At 39.8% G+C, this 20,246-nt stretch overlaps 1 protein-coding gene across 1 annotated transcript in view; it reads right to left on the bottom strand.

Moving 5' to 3' along the window:
- The window catches only part of CDC42BPB (CDC42 binding protein kinase beta), a 164,465-nt gene that overhangs the window by 72,803 nt on the left and 71,416 nt on the right, over positions 1-20,246 (bottom strand). The window contains 4 exon segments of the mRNA XM_042448163.1: positions 4,749-4,842; positions 8,639-8,787; positions 11,541-11,636; positions 16,309-16,392. Coding sequence (XP_042304097.1) covers positions 4,749-4,842; positions 8,639-8,787; positions 11,541-11,636; positions 16,309-16,392 — 423 coding nt within the window.

Raw genomic sequence — 20,246 nt, forward strand, 5'->3', positions numbered from 1 at the left:
TCGGTTGGCAATGCCCTTGAAAAATTTCTTCACAAGCAGATCGGTGAAGAAGGATGGGTGGCCAGAAAATTGAAAGTGTGCACAAATGGCTGTGAAGTAGCATTTTAAGGACGAAATAGAGAGTCCAGATGCTGAGAGGTGATGGAGGAAGTCCAGAACAACAGAGACCGTGACCTCTGAAGAGATAAGTCCTGTTGAGGACAGAAAGGCCAAAAATTTTCCCACTTGAAAGCGTAGGAGCGCTGAGTGGAGGGCTTTCGGGAAGCCAAAATGATTTCCCGGACCGGTACCAAGAGCCCAGTCAGGACAGGATCCTCCAAACCACCAGAAAGAGAGTGTCCACGTCAGGGTGGCGAACCCAACCATCGTAGAGGATGAGAAGGTTGGGACAGAGAGGCAGAGGCCGGAAGTGGTTCTGGAAAAGGTGGAGAAGCGGGGCAAGCCACGGCTGTCTTGGCCACCATGAGGTGATCAGGATCACATCTGATCTGTCCGTTCGTAGCTTGGCTACAACTCTGGTGATGAGAGGAAATGAGGGAAAGACATAGAACAATTTGCCGGACCACTGGAAGAGGAAGGCATCTCCTCGGGACCAAGGTGAAGGGATCCTGGAACAGAAGTGGTTGCACTGAGTGCTGAGATGTGAGGCAAAAAAGGTTGACGTCTGGGGTTCCCCACAGAGAAAACAGGTGAAGGGCGACTTGAGGATTCAGTTGCCACTCGTGACAAGAGTCTGGAGCTCTGCTCAATTTGTCTGCCGGTTTGTTCTCTCCAGGGAGGTGAATGGCTTGCTAGTTGATCCGCCTTCGGATGCACCAGTTCCAGATTTGAAGGGTGAGGCTGAGAAGGGTGGTCGACCTGGTACCCCCTTGCTTGTTGATGTAATACATCACAGTTGTGTTGTCCATGAGGAGGAGGAGGACCTGGTTCCGCAGAGAGGGTTTGAAGGCTTTGAGTGCCTTTTGAACTGCTAGCATCTCGAGCGTGTGCAATTGGCACTCTTTGGGGGACCATCTGCCGTAGACAGAGAGATCGTTGAGATGGGCTCCCCAGCCCGTATTTGAGGCAACGGTGGTCAGTGAAGACTGAGATTGTAGTGAGAGGAAAGGGATGCCCGCCAAGACATTCTGTGGGTTGAGCCACCAGCAGAGAGAATGGGCGACAGGCCCTGGCATGGTGAGCCACTTCCGTGGGTCGTCAAAGGCAGGGTTGAACACTGAGAGGAGCCAGGACTGGATAGGACGCATGTGGAGATGGGCCCATGGCGTGATGTATGTGGTGGACACCATATGGCTGAGGGCGAGCTGAGCTGTCCAGGCAGTGATGTAGGCAACGACGAATTGCAAACCTGAGATTGAGGAACCTGTCGTGAGGGAGGTATGCTCTGCAGGTCTTTGAGTCCAAGGTGGCTCCTATGAAGCGCACCCGCTGGTCTGGGCGGAGGGTGGACTTCTCTTTGTTGATCATGAGTCCCAAGTGCTGAAGGAGGGAGAGTGCCGAGTCGAGATGGAAAAGGAGCATCTGTCTGGACGGAGCCACAAACAACCAGTCGTCCAAGTAGGAGAAGATGATGATGTTTAGTTGGCGGAGGTATGCAGCTAGGACCGCCATGCACTTTGTGAAAACCCTCGGTGCAGAGGAGAGTATGAAGGACAGCACTCAGTACTGAAAGCAGTCAGGGCCGACAGAGAAAGCAAGGACGTTCTGGTGGTCTTCTTGGATGCTGATGTGGAAATAGGCATCCTGAAGGTCCAAGTTGGCAAACCAGTCTGAGTTCAAAAAACGCAGTCCAAGATGGGATGGAGGCCCCATGAAGCCTTGGAGACAATGAAATATCTAGAAAATAGACAGTGTCAGCTCCGGGACAGGGAGATGGGCTCAATGGCCCCTTTTTGCAACACTTCATCGAGAAGGGTGTCTGAGGGGAGGGTGGTGAGGATGGTACCCCTTGGAGGGGGGATTGCAACTCTAGGGCATAACCCCTACAGACTATTGAAAGCACCCAAAAGTCAGATGTTATGGAGGCCCAAGCGTGGTGGAAGTGGGCCAAGCAATCCCTGAAGGGGGTTGACGGAACAGAATGTGTTGGAGAACTTCAGAAACGTTGTTTGCCTTGGTCTGAGTTTTCCTTCTTGTGGAAGGGCTGTTTGTATTTTTGCTTTTGTTGGCGCTTCCCTTGTTGCTGAGAGAGGAAGCGTTGTTGTTGGTAGTCCGAGGACTGGTTGGATCTACCCTGGCTGGGGGGTAGGGGAGTCTTTGCCATCCTGAATGACGTTGAGAGAAGGGAAAATGAGAAGTGGAGGAAGAAGACATACCGTATTTACGGGCTGCGTTCATCATTTTGTTTTTGAAATCCAATTTCTAATCAGTCTCCTTATGAAAGAATTCCTTGGCATTGAAGGGGAGCTCTTCAATAGCCTGTTTGACTTGTGATATCTGAAGCCTTTAGCCAAGCATGGTGTCGCAGGGCCAAGAAGCTCGAAAGCTCTCGGGAGGCACAGTCAGCAGAGTGTTGGGCTGCTGAAATCTAGTGTGAGGCCAAAGCATGGGTCCCCGCATGGATGGCCATGGCAGTCCGTCTCTTGTCCTCAGGAAGGCCTTCATAAAAAGGAAGAGCTTTTTCCCAAAGTTGTTGCTGATAGGCAGCCATACATGCGGAGTAGTTCTGGATTTTGAGAACTTCCGTGCCATGGAGTCAAGCTTGCGACCTTCTTTGTCATTTGGGGTCAGAGCCATCTTTGGAGCCGAGAGGACCTGGGAGGCTTCCATGATTGCCGAGTTAGGGTGAGGGTGTTCAAAAAGCCAGATCTCCTCCGACGGTGAAATGTGGTAGAGACTGTTCAATTTTCTGGTGGATAGCTGGGCCATAGACAGAGCAAGCCAGAAATTCTTTGCAATTCTGGTCATGGAAGGCAGGAATGCAATAGAGGTTGGGGTTGGAAGCTTGTCACGCACCCTTTCAGCAATAGGGTCGAGAGCTTGAGAGTTTGCATGGAGGACCTCGATGTTCAAAGCTTTGCCCATCCGGATCATCTGCTTGGAGAAAGAGAAGATGTCATCGGAGAAGGAGGGAGTCTCAAGGAGCGCCAAGGATCGTGGCTGGAGAGATTGGGAGTAATCCGAGACGGAGTGGTCTGCGGATTCAGCGGAGAATGACCTGGTTCTGGTCCAAGCCGAGAGGGCCTGAGAGGCTATCGGTACTGGGAGTGAAGGGCAGACTTGCAAGGGGACAGCAGAGGTCGACTGCATGGGACGGTTCCGCTCGAGAGACGGAGGAGAGGCGCGACCGAGGGATGGATCCAGCAGTTGATCTTGGTGGAGGCATGGCGGGTTCAACCAGTTGGAAGGTTGAGATAAACTGACCACCATGCACTCCAGATGGATCAAGAGGCATGAAGTACGATCCCGTAGCTTGATCAAAGATGACATCCCGTCTAGGGGGTTCAGCAATGACAGAGGATGTGTTGTCATCTTGTTCATCCTTGAAGTCCACAACCTCCAAACTTTGGGAGAGTCGGTCTGGGATCACCGCATGGGTGAGAGGGGAAACTTCCTCTTAGCCCTCCGAGAGTTGGTAGGGCTCGGAGAGGGAATGTAAAAAGGTGGTTGCCTCGGGTCGGGCCTGAGAGTTGGGACTGGGAGACGTCTCAGTGAGAGGTGCTGGTTGGGCACAACGTACCGAAGCCAGGTCGGTATCAGCTGGCTGGGGTGGTAAGCCAGGTCGGTGTCAGAGTCTGCAGAAAGACGAGGCATTTTTGCGGGATGATGGGATGAGTTCCTTGACTTGTCCCACAACTTGTGCTTCTTTTTCTCCGGTTTGGAGGATTCAGAAGACTTACTCCTCTTTGATGAGGATGGGTGGCCAGCCACATCCTGGTCCGTGTTTGTCTGGGGTTTGGGACCCAGAGACATCCATATGGGATTTGCCCTCGGCTGCAGTAGCTTTGGCAGGGACCCTCGGAGGAGACAAAGGGGTAGTACCCTCGGCAGCAGTAGCCTTGGCAGGGACCCCAGAAGCCAGAGATGAGAGCTTGCCCTTCGCGACGGCAGCCTTGGCAGAGGCTCTGGAGAAAGTGAGAGGCCTCAGAATTTGCGCATAGAACATGGATCTCATGAGCATCTCCCTGTTCTTCCTAGCCTGTGGAGTGAAGGCCATGCAATGAGGGCAGGAAGCAGGGATGTGGCCCTCGTCCAGGCAGAGGAGGCACAAAGAGTGTCCGTCGAGTGCTGGGATGTTGGTCCCACAATCGGATCACTTCTTAAAAGAGTGCGCAGACATTTTCCAACAAAGCCAAGGGACGAAGAGAGAAAATGGTCAAGGAATCTGAGTTGTTACTGTTAGTCAGAGTCCAAAACCAAGTCCAAATCACAATCCAAAAGAGTCATCAAGGCAAAATGAAGTCAGAGCAAACGCAGTAGATGAAAGCGAAAGCTAAGGAAGGAGCAATTCCTGAGCGAGGTCCCTAAGCTGCTCATGCAGCGGACAAAAGGAACCGAGAAAGGGTGGGAAGACCTCCTGCCTATATAGAGGGTGGGCAGAACTACTGCCAAAAAGTCTTCCCTAGTGATTCCAGTAGGATCCGGAAATGCTGTGCACGCACAGAATAACCCATTTATTTGCTTCGCAGAGACCACGAAGAAGAAACATCAGTCACAGCCTGTATCTTACAAACATTAAGAAGCTGACAGAAAATTATTGTACCATACAATTTAACACATCTTATAATAAAAATTTTACTGATACATACAGTGCCATCCTCGCTCATCTTCAAACATGATCCGAAGTCTGCCAGGCGTATATGGCCATTCACATCCAACAGAACATTATCAGGTTTTATATCTCTGATTTTAAAAGAAATGGGATTATTTTCACATAGAATATATATTAGGTTAAAATACTAACTTTACATATCATTTACTAATATAGTTCAAAAATCAACTGTTTATTTTATTCCACAAGTGCAGTCATTCTATGTGTGTATGTACCTTCTAGTCACCTGTCAATTTATGGTGACCGCATGAACTGCATAGGGTTTTTTTTTAGGTAAGGAATACTCAAGAGGTGGTTTTGCCAGTTCCTTCCTCTGAAATATTGGTGCGGAGCAGATGGCTGAGAAGGAATGGCCTCCCAAAGCCGGCCATAGCCTACATTGTCTTAGCTGTAAATGTAGAATATAATCTTCACCACAATATTATAATAGCATGGTGGGTTAAAGTAGATATGTAGTATGTGCCAGTAAATGATTGATTTCCCCAGATTTGGTATTCAAAATCGAATACAAAATAACCATTAAAGTAGATATCTTGTAGCACCCTTGAGACTAACTGAAAGAAAGAAGTTGGCAGCATGATATCAACTTCTTTCTTTCAGTTTGTCTCAAAGGTGCTACAAGATCTCTGTACACACTGATTCTACAGACTAACATGGCTATATCTTTCAATTCTTCCATTAAAAGAAATCTGAAATATTTTTATATACCTGACTAAAATACAGCTATTTGTTTAACATAACCAGGGCAAAACATGTATGCAAATTCATGTAAGACTTGAAGCATAACAAGGATCGTAAATCATAATTTGCATGGTACACGTTAAAATATATTTTATTATGTTCTATTACAACAAACAAGAAGAGGTTAAAAGAACAGTTTTCTAAAATATGCCACACACAAAAAACAACAATTCAAACAATACCAGTATATATATCAGAGTTAGAAGCATCACCATCATGGCATTAATCCAATTAAAAAGTTATATCCATGTATTAATAATGATCCTGACCCACCAATTTCCCCCAAATTCAGAGAAGCACAATTTAAAATTTCAGCTTTCTAAATCTAATATACTTATTTTGCACATATGATTAGCCATTCACAACAACATGTAAAGATAGCAAATTCAAGCACTTGCAAAAGGGCAGATTCATCTATTTCCTACAGTTGATAGCAAAACTGGTAACTACTACTTTGTTGTGATTAAATTTAATGTGTTCTATTTGCAACTTATAATGATTGGATCATAGCAATCTGTTAAGGATTTTTTAATAAGTCTTGGTAACTATAGCCAAAATCCAATTGTTAATACCAACTAAACTCAATGAATCAATGGGATTTTTCCAATTCACTAAATCTGCTCCAATTGGGAATAGCAGCTGGATTTAGGCCTTTATGTTTTGACTTAGTTTAAAAATACACCCATCAGCCTGCCAATTTCAAAACACACATCAGTTCTATGCAACAAAATATGTAAATTATCCACATCTTGCTATTAATGTAGGTTCTTGATACATCAGCATTGAAGAAACTGCCTCCCCAACATTACTTAAGAAACTAGATGTTGTACTTGTCCATATTTTATGAATGAATACATAACACAGTAATTCAGCACAGAAAATCGCAACATAAATTACGGTACAAATTATCTATTTTAAGTGACTTCCCCCAACCATTCCCACTGAAGGAACAGCACAATTATTTTGTCAGGCACAAAATGTATCAAGATATGAGTCTTGGAACTTTATCAATTGTATTGAGGACAGTATTTCTCATGCTTCTCTTAATACTTCTGTTTCCCAGAGGAAACAGTTCCAATTTCTGGAACGGGCATTCCAACAATGAAAATGTACTATACATACTCTCCCTTCCATTTCCTCCCACAGTGTAAGAGGAAGGAAGGTGAGTAACAACTGAAAAGCTTCAAAACAAAAATTCCTCTTTTAAAGCTTTGCTTGTATATATACACATCTTGTAACATAACTATCATGTAAAAAGAAACGCTAAAAGTCGATACAGTAGATATAATGCAATTAAAACAGTCAATAACATTCTTAAGATAACTAAATGAATAAGTAGTTTTTCTGAAATTCACCATGGTTTGTTTACTCGGGAAAGTGGCTTTAAACATTTTTTTATCTTGCTCTAACCAAGGCAAAAAGTCCTCAAGTGATTTCCTGAGGGAGTAATAATTTTAAAAGGCCACCAAAAGTTACATTACGTTAGCAAGATAAACATTAGTTAAAGGAGAAAATTATTGGTATGCTAAAAATGGTCAAATATCTTGCTCAAACCAACAGCTTATCCTACTGCCAGCTCCACTGTAAAAGGAATTGTTGCAGCCACCTCATATAGATAGCTATGTGGAAATTTCTTTAATACCGTAATTCAAAATCGGTATAATCTGGATATTTGACTGCTACCATTCTGCATGGCCCATATACATACTGAACCAGCTTTCCATTTAAAAAAACATATGCATTATTCATTCCTACAAATGTGGAAGAGGCCTGCATTGTTTTGCATGTATATACAGCCAGACTGGTTTGATGGGTTCAGGTTTTGAGCTGTCCTGAAAATACATGTAAATTCTGTTTTAATTTCATCCCAACATGAAATCTGGGATGCAGTTACCTGTAAAAAAGTGACTTCAGAACTTGCTGAAGCTTTCATCTATAACAAGTATTTACACATCCCTTAGAATATAGCAATAAAATTGGTGACACGTGTTATAAAACAGTCTGATATTCCTGATGCCATATTAATTGATTTCATTTATTTTTGTACTTATTCTGTTCCAAGTGATAATATTACACAGTTTCAAGAACAAAGTAGTCAGTGTGAGTTTAATGACTAACATCTCAACTAAATTCAAGAATATTTTAGTTAACCTTTGTGTTTTGCATTACATATTCCTTACATTTCCATACCACCCAACAGTGAAAGCTCTGCAGGCAGTTTTTCAGAAAAACATTCTGGGTGTGGGCCCATATATAAATGAACTAGTTTTTTCAATATAATTGTCCAGTTGTAATAATGAGCAATCTTCCTGAATATGTTTTTTGGCAGGTGTGAACTCTTTACACTACTGCAGATATATTTACCATCAGCTACCAGCCAAATACTGGTTAGATACAATATCCTATAAAACCTCTTTCCCTGGCTAGTCCTAAAGCATTTCAAAAACTATGTTTGTGAAAGTTGATGATTTCAGCTTTGATATTAAACCTGTCTTTAAATAAATCCTGTAAACATCCTGGAACATTTGGAGATAAGGACAAAACTAACCAAAGTGGTGATGCACTTCTTGCTAAACATGTGTGTTGGAGGCACTGCAAATCAGGAATAAGAGAACAGAAGTGATTCCTAACTTTATTTATATCTATGTATCATCTGAGGTGACCTTTTGTATGATCAGTTTTTCCTAATAGAAAAGTGGGCATCACCCAAACCAATATCAGAAAGCAACAAAAAGAATGTTGGTGACATTATGCCCAAGGGAATCTCAAAGTACTGTATGTAAAGGTAAAAGATACCACAAATGCATAAATAAATAAATAAATAAACAAGCTCACCTTCAAACTGGGGTACTGATAAATGTGCATTCATATGGCCAAACCAGATCCATATACACAGAATAGCAATGTTTACTGTATTGTATAGTTTATTGTATTCTCAAGGAAGTCATTGTTTCCTGTATGAACGGGAGCTGTTCTCACGCGGAGTGGGGCTATAATGCAACCACTTGTTTTCGTTATTTTGAAAACATTTATTATTATTTATTCTATTTGCTACTTACATATTTATATGCTGCCTTATAACAAAAAATATCACAGTAGCTCACAACAGCAAGGCAGATTCCTTACCTGTGAACATAATGTAGCTGATGAATGGAATGTATAGCAAGAACCATTTCACCAATGTAGAACCTAGCCATATCTTCCGGAAGCTTGTCTTCAAATTTGCTAAGTAGTGTCAGCAAATCACCACCCACATAGTAGTCCATTACTAAGTACTAAAGAAACAAAATAGTAAACATACAGTACAGCTAAGAATCAATGTAGAATGTAAAATTAAGCCATAACTGAATAGCAATTATACTGCTATAGAGAAAAGGGAATCTGTAGAAACTGGGAATCAATCTGGTTGTTTTTTGTGCATCTGATCTTTTTAAATGTTTACTGGGTTTTGTAAACCATTAAGTAATGTAATTAAATTTCCTGGACTTTGAGAATCTCCCAGTAGCTATACGGCCAGGAATAGGAGGTACCAGCCTGCAAGAGATATCCCTCCATACCATTTGAACTAAGGACAAAGACAGCAAAATACAAGCCTATGACTAACTTCTTCCATTTTTTTCTCCTGTATGGTTTCTAACACCTTGACTGATGAAGAAGCCAATGGAACTTCAAAAGCTTGTAACATGTATATGTTCATTTTGGTTGGCCCAATAATGGTATCACTGTTTGGTGGAATTTTTATGTTATTGGATAATGTAGTTAAAGTAAAGACAGAAATATAATTTTAAGCTACCTTATGTTGTACCAGGCAGAATCCATTAAAATTTTTAAAATTTTCCCTGAGCAACGTTTATACAGTATGTGAACAGAAATGCCTAAGCGTCATAGTACTAAGTAATGGTTCTGAAACTACATGACACAGCAACTGTACTAAAGGTAATCAAGTCTAGGGCTTTTCAATGCCTGCGTGGAAGACTGCCTACAAAATCGATGCACATTAAGTATTCACTTAAGTAATAGACCAACTATTAGATTTAGGCCACTGCCATGACATTCATAGAGAATGTAGTCAAACAAATGGTTCATTGACATCATTCATGGCTGACCCGACTGCAATTGGTGATAGCAACCATTGTACGCAGTCTAATTATTATTTATTGAATTTCTACATCACTCTTTAGCCAAAAAGGCTCCCAACAGAGTGGGATACAAAGATTATCAGCATGACAGTCCCTGCCCTCAGGCGTACAATGTAAACTCAAGACATGGGAGGAGGGGGCACAGAGTTATCTATTTACTAATTTGGTAAAGTAACTAGCTAAATAGCTTCTAGGAATATTTACAGTGGAGACTGAATAGCAATAGTTAGCTACGAAAACAGGGTCCTGGAGCTATGGCTATAGATTTGTCTTTAGGTAAAGGAAAAGATGCCTTGAGACATTGGTAACTCGGGAGTTTGGTGTTATCAGTTCCTGACAAGCAATTAACTCAGAAGAGAAAACTGCTCGAAAATATAGGTCAGCCAAAAGGTATGGATACTGACTGCTTGTCACGGTTGATCTCCAGGATTCTCTTTCAGTCAATACTGATGACATTTCTCTCTAGACGTAATGAATGTAATTGAAAGCTTCATTTAAATGACTCTTTCCAATTATTTTTGTCTTCAAACTACAGACTCATCACAGTGCCGGGGGGGGGGGGGGGGGGAGATCAGAAAATAATTCCACTTTCTATCTACAAAAGAATAATTACATAAAATAACTAGAATTAAAACACTGTAGACAAAACTGCATCACTAGAACTGCATACACTAGCAGGAAAAGCAAAAACAATCAATCTTTCTATTTAGTTTTTAAAATTATTACACTGAAAGTGTTCTAAGATGCTTTTTTATGGCATAGCCTCTCAAGGCAGCATACAACTCAGCAAAAACATTGATTAAAAATCAATGATAAGCTAAAATTAGCAATTAAAATTACTTCATCCCATATACTAAATATTACTCTAAAAGTGTACTTTCCCTTATAGATAAAGAATTGGAATTATGATCATCTATTTAAATCGTAGAGTTGGAAGAGACCACAAGGGCCATCCAGTCCAACCCCCTGCCATGCAGGAATTCACAAGCACCCCTGACAGATGGCCATTCAGCCTCTGTTTAAAGACCTCCAAAGAATCACAATACCCAATGTTTAAGGTTTCAACTCAAATGTTTAAGCACTGAGTGAAGCAGCAATGAGGTAATTAGTTAATTTTGTCTGAAAAATAAACTAAAAAAAATTCCAAAGGGAAAAATGTCAGTTCTCTTTCATTTGCCTATGACAACTTTGTCCAAAATTCCTGGCAATTTCATTCATATCATTGGTTGAAATCTGTATTTCCATATCTGTGTCTTCCCAATTTATTCTCTTCAAAGAATCAAACCAACCCACACATTTTAAGCCCCCTCTTTGCATTTACAGTTTTCTGGCAATAGTCCTTGGAAAGAATGGCTGTTTCCCATCTACTGGCCATAGTCAAACACACACTACAGCTGTAATGTTAAGCATATTTACCTTAGGATAAACCTCATGGTAATCAAGGAGACTTCCTTCCAAGACTTTCTTCATTCTTTGCAAATATGCAAAGTTTTACACTTTAAAGATGGCTTCACTGAAAACTATTCCAGTTTTCCTGTCCATCAAATACTGAAGAGCAATAACTGAACATTAAGTAAGCCACATTTGGTCCACAAACTGGTTTATCCAACCCTGGATATTATCACCAGTCCTGAATTCTTGTATATACAATGACACACAATGCCACTGTGCAAAGATAAATGACTATGAAATAAGCATTCAGCTGAACTATTATTATTCATCTAATTAAATTAACAAGTTCATTACATTTAATGGGAAATCAAGATTCTAGAGAGGAAAATAAATGATGAGAAGGTAAGTAAATAATGCTCTAAATTCTCCAAAAGACATCCAGCGGAAAAACAAGGTGCTGAAGTCCACTTCTTTAAAGCCTTATTGCTTAAACATACCAAATAGTTTTCATCCTGAAAGGCATAGTGCAATGTAGTAATCCACTGGCAATCTCCATTCACCAAAACATCTCTCTCTTCTCGGAAACAAGCAGTCTAAATGTGGAATGAGAAAAGGGAGTTTTTGAAATACTTGATTTATATTTGCATGGTATTTTAATGTGCATTTTAAAATGATTTACAGCCTAACACATATATACCCACTAATACTGCAACAAACCATATAAAGGAACAAAACAAAATACAACTTATCAAAACAACATTTCAAGCCAAGCTCAAAAAGCACAATAAAACTGGAGTCTCTCATTTAGAATTATGTTTTACTACTGCTGCTGCTGCTACTACTAAAAATAATAATTCTTAGACATCCCCAATTGAGTAGTGTATATACTTGGTCCAATATTTCTTCTGAGTTAATTCTGAAATCAAATGCTTTCTCTCAACTGGCATATGAAAGATACAGTTTTACTTTGAAACAAGGGAGGGGACTGAATTCAGGCTAAATTAGATTTAGATACCACGGAAATCAGTGTGAAAAGTGAATCCTAACTTAAGTTCACTGTCAAAAAGTGGGAATCGAAATGTGGAAACTAACATGCTTTAGTACTTAACCTGTCAAATAAGCGGGGGACGCCTATATTGAACAGGGGAGAAAGACCGTTCTAAGTACCGTATATTTATTTTCTGTCTAAGTGAAGGAGTGTTTCAACTCGGCAGTGGCATGGGATAAAAAGAATTTAGGCACAGTATTTTAAATTGTGCTTTTCATTTAATTTCATTTTAATATTTGGAAGATAGCTATTATGTCTCTCACCAATATCAATAGCAGAGACAGAGAAAAAGCAGAAACTTAAGTAGTAGATAAGAACATTTTGTTGACAGCAACAGGAGTGGGGATCTAAAGTTAAACAAAAAAGCACAGCAGAGCAGAGATGGCAATCATGTGGTCCTCAAGATAGCTCCAGCATTCTTCACCACTGGCTATGCTGGCTAGTGGTGCTAGGACTTGCACTCCAACAACACCTGGAGGAGTTGCTTGATTCCTATCCTTGACAACAGTAAATTAAGAGAACAGAGAAATACAAGATCAAAGAACAGAAGCAGAGAACAGAAGAGAGTAAGCTCTAGAAACTGCTCCGTTGGGGGGTAAAGGCAGAAGAGTGAAAACTAAAAAGAGGGGACAAGAAACACTTAAGAAAATTCTTGTTTCTGATTCTAGATGGTGCCAAAGACAACTCAAAGATGGATTGCTCCTCTGCATCTTCCAGAAATACACTGCGGGTTGGTTTTGGTCCTGGACTGGAAAAAGGATGGGCTAGCAAATGCATCTATCCATCCATAACACACACATATATTGTTTTGTGCTTTAATTGTGTTTTTGTCATCATTCTTTCCTACTGTAACATGCCTTCAATCCCATTTTTAAAAGAGAGGCAGAATGTAATACAATAAATAAATAAGCAATCAAACACGCAGGAACACAGAAAGATTTGGGGCTGACTGGTAAATTTAACTTGAACTTTTAGGGCCAGTGAGGTATAGTAATGGTGGTGGCAAGACTGGAAAGATTCAGGTTCAAGTCCCACTGAGTTATGAACTCACTCCTTAGACCAGTCACGCTTTCCTTCCACCTGTGTCTGTCTGTCTGCCTCCGAGTCATCTAACCTACTTATAAAATCACTGTGAGGATAAAGTGCAGAAGGTGAGACTCTTGTATGCGGACTTTCTCCCATAGCAGGAAAGGTAAGATAGAGTTTTTTTAAAAAAAGGTGCCCTTTCCCTCCTACCAAAGAGTTACAGGGTGCTTCCTTCAGATTGACTGCTAAGAGGAGTATTCCAGTGTGAAGTTGAAAATACACTGCAATGTTTTGTTGTGGATCCTTTCCTATCTCTTCTGGTATGAACTTGGTGGCTCTCAGGCAGCCAGGAAAAGAAGCACCCACAGGTATGACAGTAATTTCTGCATATTTTGGAGGAAGGGACTCTCCAGGAATGCTATAATTATTATTTTTTATTTTTAAAAAGCAAAAGATAATATGATGTATATCATCACCCTCTGGGGGCAAAGAAACTGAAGGTTGATAGAGAAAACAGGTTGGGGGAAATGGGCCCAAAAAAGATGGTACCTTAGAAAGGGAATTAGAGCTGGAGATAGAAACCATGAGGCACAAATCTTTTGATCAGAATTCTTCCCCTCCTCCCATCCAGAATGTGTTAAGCTTTTAAAGGGCTCTGACTAATTTGAAAGGGGAGTCCTAGGAAGGGGAGTAAATTAGGATTGTCGGCAAAGCACTTATTACAATCTTAATTAATCTCTTGCTAAGGACTCTGAAGGCATAAAAGGCCAAATCAGTATAAGGGAGGAAGAACAAAACACCACTAGTCTTTATGCTGTGAGAAACAAGAGTTAGCTGTTGCTTCTTTTTTCCAAAATTCAAGGTACGCTAACTTTTTTTAAGGTATAAACTGCCATTGCACCAGATTCCACCTTTGAAATTGCTATCTAGAGTTCACTTCAGCAAGCCTTTCCTATCTTTCAGCTGATGTGAATATAAAAATCAACCTTTTGCACTTTACAGGAGAAAAAAATTGACAGAGGCACAGAAAATAATCTACTGTCCATTTTTTACTCTGTGTAAAAGTGGCTAAACATTAAGATCTTGTTTTGTGCCTTCAATTTGTTTCTGACTTCCGGTGACCCTAAGATGAAACTGTTGTGGGTTTTTTTCTTGGCAGAGAGCGGTTGCCTCTTTTTCATCAGAGATTGAGAGTATGTGACCTGCCTGAGGTCACACAATAGGTTTTCACAGCCAAGGATTTGAATAAATCATTTGTGTATGCTTGCTAGCTATTCTAGGTTTAAAATCAGGCCAGGTTATCACATTAAAACTCACAAAAGCATAGAATCAAAGTGTTAGAAGAGATCCCAGGGGCCATCCAGTTTAAGGCTATCATCAGATGGCAAATTCCATGGGACCTCGAGTCCTGTTGTCCTCAATGGCCGCGAGACGTGCACATGTCCACATAGGTGTGGCTTTGTGCAGCATTGCTATTGAGAAGAATGGGGCAGTAAGGGAGAGCCAACTGTATGTGCATTTTCTTAACCCCACCTGTGTCTGGTTGCCTGCCCCATGCGTTTCACAGTCACCATTTACCATAGTTCCTTCCTCATCCCTCCAGCTTTTATGGTGAGCACAAAGAGGTATGCCTCATGGAATTTTGTAAATTCTTTGACATTGCTTTCCTTTGCTTTGTCCTTTGTTACATGCCTGAATTTACCCTGAATTTATCCATGGCTCATATCAAAATCCATAATTGTGGCCTCAGAACCTGCCCTTGAATTATACATGCGGTCAACTTATATTCAAGCATATATGGTATATTTCAGAAGTAAGCAAAGAAATTTTTTTTCATCAAATCCTCTTTTGTTGCTGTCAGGGAAATTTAAGTCTTCCATCACCAATGCAATCATATATAGAAAGTCTAGGATGGTCCACTCCTTGTTCTTTTTCTGTTGGCAAGTCAAAACATTATTCAGGCTTTTAGAAACTGCTGGGAAGTGCTTTTAATGATGTGTAAGCTGTTATGTGATTTGCATATAGTTTTTTAATGACTATTAGTAGCTGTAATTTTATAAATTGTTTAATTGTCATTTAATTGTCATCTAATGTTCTTGTTGTAATCCACTTTGATTACGTGAGGAAAAGGCGGAATAGAAATTATTATCATTATTATTATTATTATTATTATTATTATTATTATTATTATTATTTAAATAACTTTTATATTTAAACTTTTTTGAAGTTTTTGTAGTTTTTAATCTGTATTAACATGTTGAGTCCACTGGAAAAAAGCAAGGATATTTCATAAATAAATAAATGCAAGTTGCCTTCAGGAACTTGGAAGAAATGTGGAATATTACTATACAGGTACTAAAAACAGGAACTCTTCCTCAAAACAGGAACCAACACTCCTTAGTAGAGAGCAAAAAAAAGTCAATTGAAAGACTATGTCCACATGCAAGCAAATGTCTATGTGTAAGGGAAATTACAGAAAGTAGGCAAGGGACCAGTTTAAAATACCAAAGTTCATACTTTCCTAGTTATATATGCCTTATAATTTAGGTTCCTTCCCCATGCACTGCTTTATGGATATCATATTATATACACTACTGTTTTTAGCATATTATATCCTGATATTTTAAAGGTACATAAAATGTTCTTTATGGGATATATAACATTTCTAAACAATGTATCATGCTAAAGGCAAATCAACAATATGTCTGCACTTTACTTGCATAAATACCTTCTTACATTTAAGTCATGTTTAAGGAGCAAAGGTCTCTATATGACCCAACCACATGAACAATCTTCCTTGAAGAACTTTCAAGTGCATAAACATTTATTCTTTGTCTGAAATAATGTCTTTTGCACATGATTCTGTATGTCACAGCAACTGAAACCTGAAGCTTCCATGTAGCCTTTAACTTGGTTTTACAGTAAACAAAAATCTAACCAATATAATTCACGGTTAAAAAAAAAACTAGGGCAGACTGTCTGGTAAGCGAATACACAGTAATGCTGAGAACAACAGATGCCTCAAAGGGACTGTCAGACTTGATTGCATTAAAGCAGTTCACTTTGGGGGAGAAAAATGAAGCTCCTATATGCTCATGCAGTTAATTCCTTCTAATCTAGCCGAAGTTCACTTTAATTTTCTTTAATAATTTTTTTAAAAAAACAAATCTGAAATGGAACATTAGACTTACCTCTGCTCTTTTAAGCATTTCCCATTTATTTAGGATTTTCATTGCGTAAATGCGTTCTGTACACTTCATTTTAACAACTGCAACCTAGGATTTAAAAGAAGAAGTCAGTGCATTTCTACATTCTGAATACTTGCTCCATGCTGATGCCACTGAATTACTGATAAAGGAAACATATTGCCATATGAATATTAGATTATAGTCACAATTTGCTGCAGAACAGGAAAGTAATTCAATATGATATTGTCAGTGTAATGGTAAAAGGTACTAATGGAGGACACATACCAATATACAAGTCTTATGCTAAACAACTGATGCAACACTTGACCACATATGGCCAAATATTAATGATTACATTGTTGGAAACATGTGTATATTAAGATGTTCATGAAAGCTATATAGCTTCACAGGAACTGTGGTGCTCAGAACCAGACACAGTATTCCAGTAGAGGTCTAACCAAAGCAGAACAGAATGGCATTATTACTTCCCTTGATCTAGACACTATACTCCTATTGATAACAGCCTAGAATGACATTGGGTTTTGAGGTGCCGCATCACACTGCTGACTGATGTTCAGCCTGTGGTTTACTAAGACTCATAGATCACTTTCACAGGCACTATTGTCAATCTAAGTGTAACCCATCCTACCTCTGTGCATTTCATTTTATTTATTTTGCCTAAATGGAGCGCCTTACTTTTCTCCCTGCTTCTGTGAATTTGGCTGACCTCTCTAATCTGTTATGGCCAGTTGGAATTCTGATTCTGTCCTCTGGGCTATTAGCTATCCTTTCTAACTTGGTTTCATCTGCAAATTTTATTAGCATGACCTCTATTCCATCATCCAAATCATTGATTAAGAAGATGAATAGCACTCGGCCCAAGACAGAATACCGTGGCACCCTGCTAGTTATTTCTCTTCAGCATGAAGAGAAGCCACTGGTGAACACCTTTTGGGTTCAGTCAGTCAACCAATTACAAATCCACCTAACAGTCACATTATCTAGCCCACATTTTACTAGCTTCATTGCAAGAATATCATAGGGGCCTTGACAAACGCCTTACTAAAATCAAGATATTGTATATCTACAGCATTTCTTTCATCCACCAAGCTTGTAATTCTATCTAAAAGAGAGATAAGATTAGTCTGCCATTACATTTTTTTATTTGATTATATCATTCTTTTCTAGGTGTTTACAGGCTGTTTCATAAACTGCTCTAGAACTTTGACTGGTATTGCTGTCAGGACAACTGGGTCGTAAATGTTTGGGTCCTCCTTTTTCTCCTATTTGAAGACGGAGACACCACTTGCCCTCTTCCAGCTTGCTGGAATTTCTCTTGTTCTATAGGAATTCTCAAAGATTATTTAAAGTGATTTTGAGATTACTTCCGCCAGTTCTTTTAATACCCTTAGAAGTAGTTCATCTGGCCCTGGTGACTTGAAATCATTTACAGTAGTCACAGGGACGTAGCTAGGATTTTAGGAAGGGGGGGGGGCAGACGAAGTGCCACCATTATAATGGGGCTTGAGTGCGGCGGCACCATTCATTTTTCTAATGGAAGGGGGGGTCCGGACCCCAAGAACCCCCCCCCCATGGCTACGTCCCTGGTAGTCAGGCATTTCTGTACTACCAGTTTGAGCACTGTTCTCCTTTTGGGAGACTGAGACAAAGAAGGTGTTGAGTAGTTCTGCCTTTTCTCTATACCCTGTTAGCATTTCTCTGTTACTGTACATACTCGACTGTAAGTCAACCTCATGTATAAGTTGGGGGCAAGTTTTGGGGCCAAAATTATGGATTTTGATATGACCCATGGATCAGTCGAGGATAAAATTTAGGGGCATGTAACAAAGGATCAAAACAATAATGCAAAGGAAAACAATGCCAGCAGACATAACTGTTTGTGCCCACACTAAAGGCTGGATGGATAAGAGTAGAGGGAGGTCAGTGCTTCCAGGTCAGATAATACTCTTGCCTTTCACCAGGACATAGTTCTTGTTTTTTAATAAGAGTTAAAGTACAATACTTAGATTGACCCATGGATAAGTTGACTAAGGGTTTTTTGGGGGGTCAATTTTTTGACTTAAATTTCTAGACTTATACACAAGTATATGCAGTAGTTCACGAGATCCAAGGAAGAAGTCTATATATACTTAAAATGCACACTCAAAGTATCATTACACTTGCTACTTTCCTATTTTTCCATCTTCTGCACACAGTCTTGGTGGCCAAAGTTGCTGTCATAAATCCCAGACCCACCATTCTGCATATGCAGGGTTAGTAAAGCATTGCAAATTCCTAGATGTGGAATTTTTAACTACCAAAACTTTTTCCATGTCTCTCTCTGTGTGCTATACATTATAACTCTCACCTACACTAAAGAATAGAGCAAAAAAACAATTACTGTATGTTATCCCAAATTATTTAAAGAAGGATTTTTTTTGTATGCAGAAACAAACAAACAAAAAAGATAAACGAGAGAAAGGTAACTAGTGATCCAAGGACTTATCCTGGCCCCAAGGGTAGTTTCCGTATATAAGGAAACACACATCTGCTTTATTAAGCACAGGCTGCTTTCTAAAATCTCTTTTGCCTCTTTCTTATAGAGAATGCAAAATAAGCAAGGGCTTTCTGCTCATACTAAGGAGGGAGGGACTCACAAATGCTTAGCCTATGTCTTTGTTTACAGGGTGCAACCAAGGCCTGTTGTTTCTTAGGCGGGTTATAGACCGCCACTTGGGACGTCCGCAGGACGTCCCATTTTAAAAAAGGGGCGTCTCTTCTAGACCTCTGCCAGAAACCATGGAGAGCTGCTGTCAATCAAAATTTCTGTATATACTCATGTATAAGTCTAGAAATTTAGGTCAAAAAGTTGACCAAAAAAAACTTGTGTTGACATATCCATGGGTCAATGTAAGTACTGCATCTAAATTCTTATTTAAAAGAAAGAACCATCCCCTGGTGAAAAGCAAGAGTATAATCTGTCCTGGAAACAATGACCCCCCCCCCCTCTACTCTCTCATCCATCTAGCTTTAAGAGTAAACACAAAGAGCATTGTATTGTTTTGTTTTGCTTTGCTTCATCTTTTAGATCCTTCGCTATATGCCCCTAAATTTTACCTTCGACTTATCATAGCAAAATCCATAAATCTGGCTCCAAAACATGCCCTTGACTTATACATGCAGTTGACTTATAGTCAAGTATATACAGTAGAGACCTCTGGGCTCGATGGACAAATAGAGATGTTACAATAGTTTCCTATATTCCAGAACGTGATACCACTAGCTGTTGAATATACTACCCAAACAAAAGACTGACTCCTCTAAATTATTTTTATTTTAGAAACATCTGGGAAAGAGACTTCTGCTAAAACTACAAATATCTTTCTAAAGCTAATAAGATAATTATTACCACACTAAATATGCTTTAGGATACTACACAGATAAAAATAAAGTGCAGCAAAAATAATCAAAGTATTGCAAACAAAATTAAAGCAATGAGTACTGGAACCTTTGGTTAGAGCAATATTTTTTAGCATATGATTGCATTTTTTAAAAAAATCAGCAAAGTAATAGGTTCTAAAGAACAGTAGTTAAAGGAATTAAGTTAGCTTTGTACTAGTGCTAGCAGACCTAGTTATCCTCTGAAATTTCACACACAAACTGTTGAGCTGGCATATAATTTGTATCCCTTCAAATGTCTTATTTTGTTTGGCTTACGTATTATGTAGCTGTCATGATTGGAGAGAAGTGTAAAAAGAGTGCACCGGTCTTCTTATAATTCTAGCTATAGTTGGTAGTATATTACAAGAATCTTTGTGTTCGAGAACATGATTTTTGTTAATCGGATAATATGAATCAAAGAATGTTTGGTTTGGGAATTAGATAAATGGGTTAAAGATATAATTGATGTTAGATAAATTTTCCCATCTCTTGAAGATTAC

The sequence above is a fragment of the Sceloporus undulatus genome, chromosome 1, assembly GCF_019175285.1.
Source record: "Sceloporus undulatus isolate JIND9_A2432 ecotype Alabama chromosome 1, SceUnd_v1.1, whole genome shotgun sequence".
Lineage (NCBI taxonomy): Eukaryota > Metazoa > Chordata > Lepidosauria > Squamata > Phrynosomatidae > Sceloporus > Sceloporus undulatus.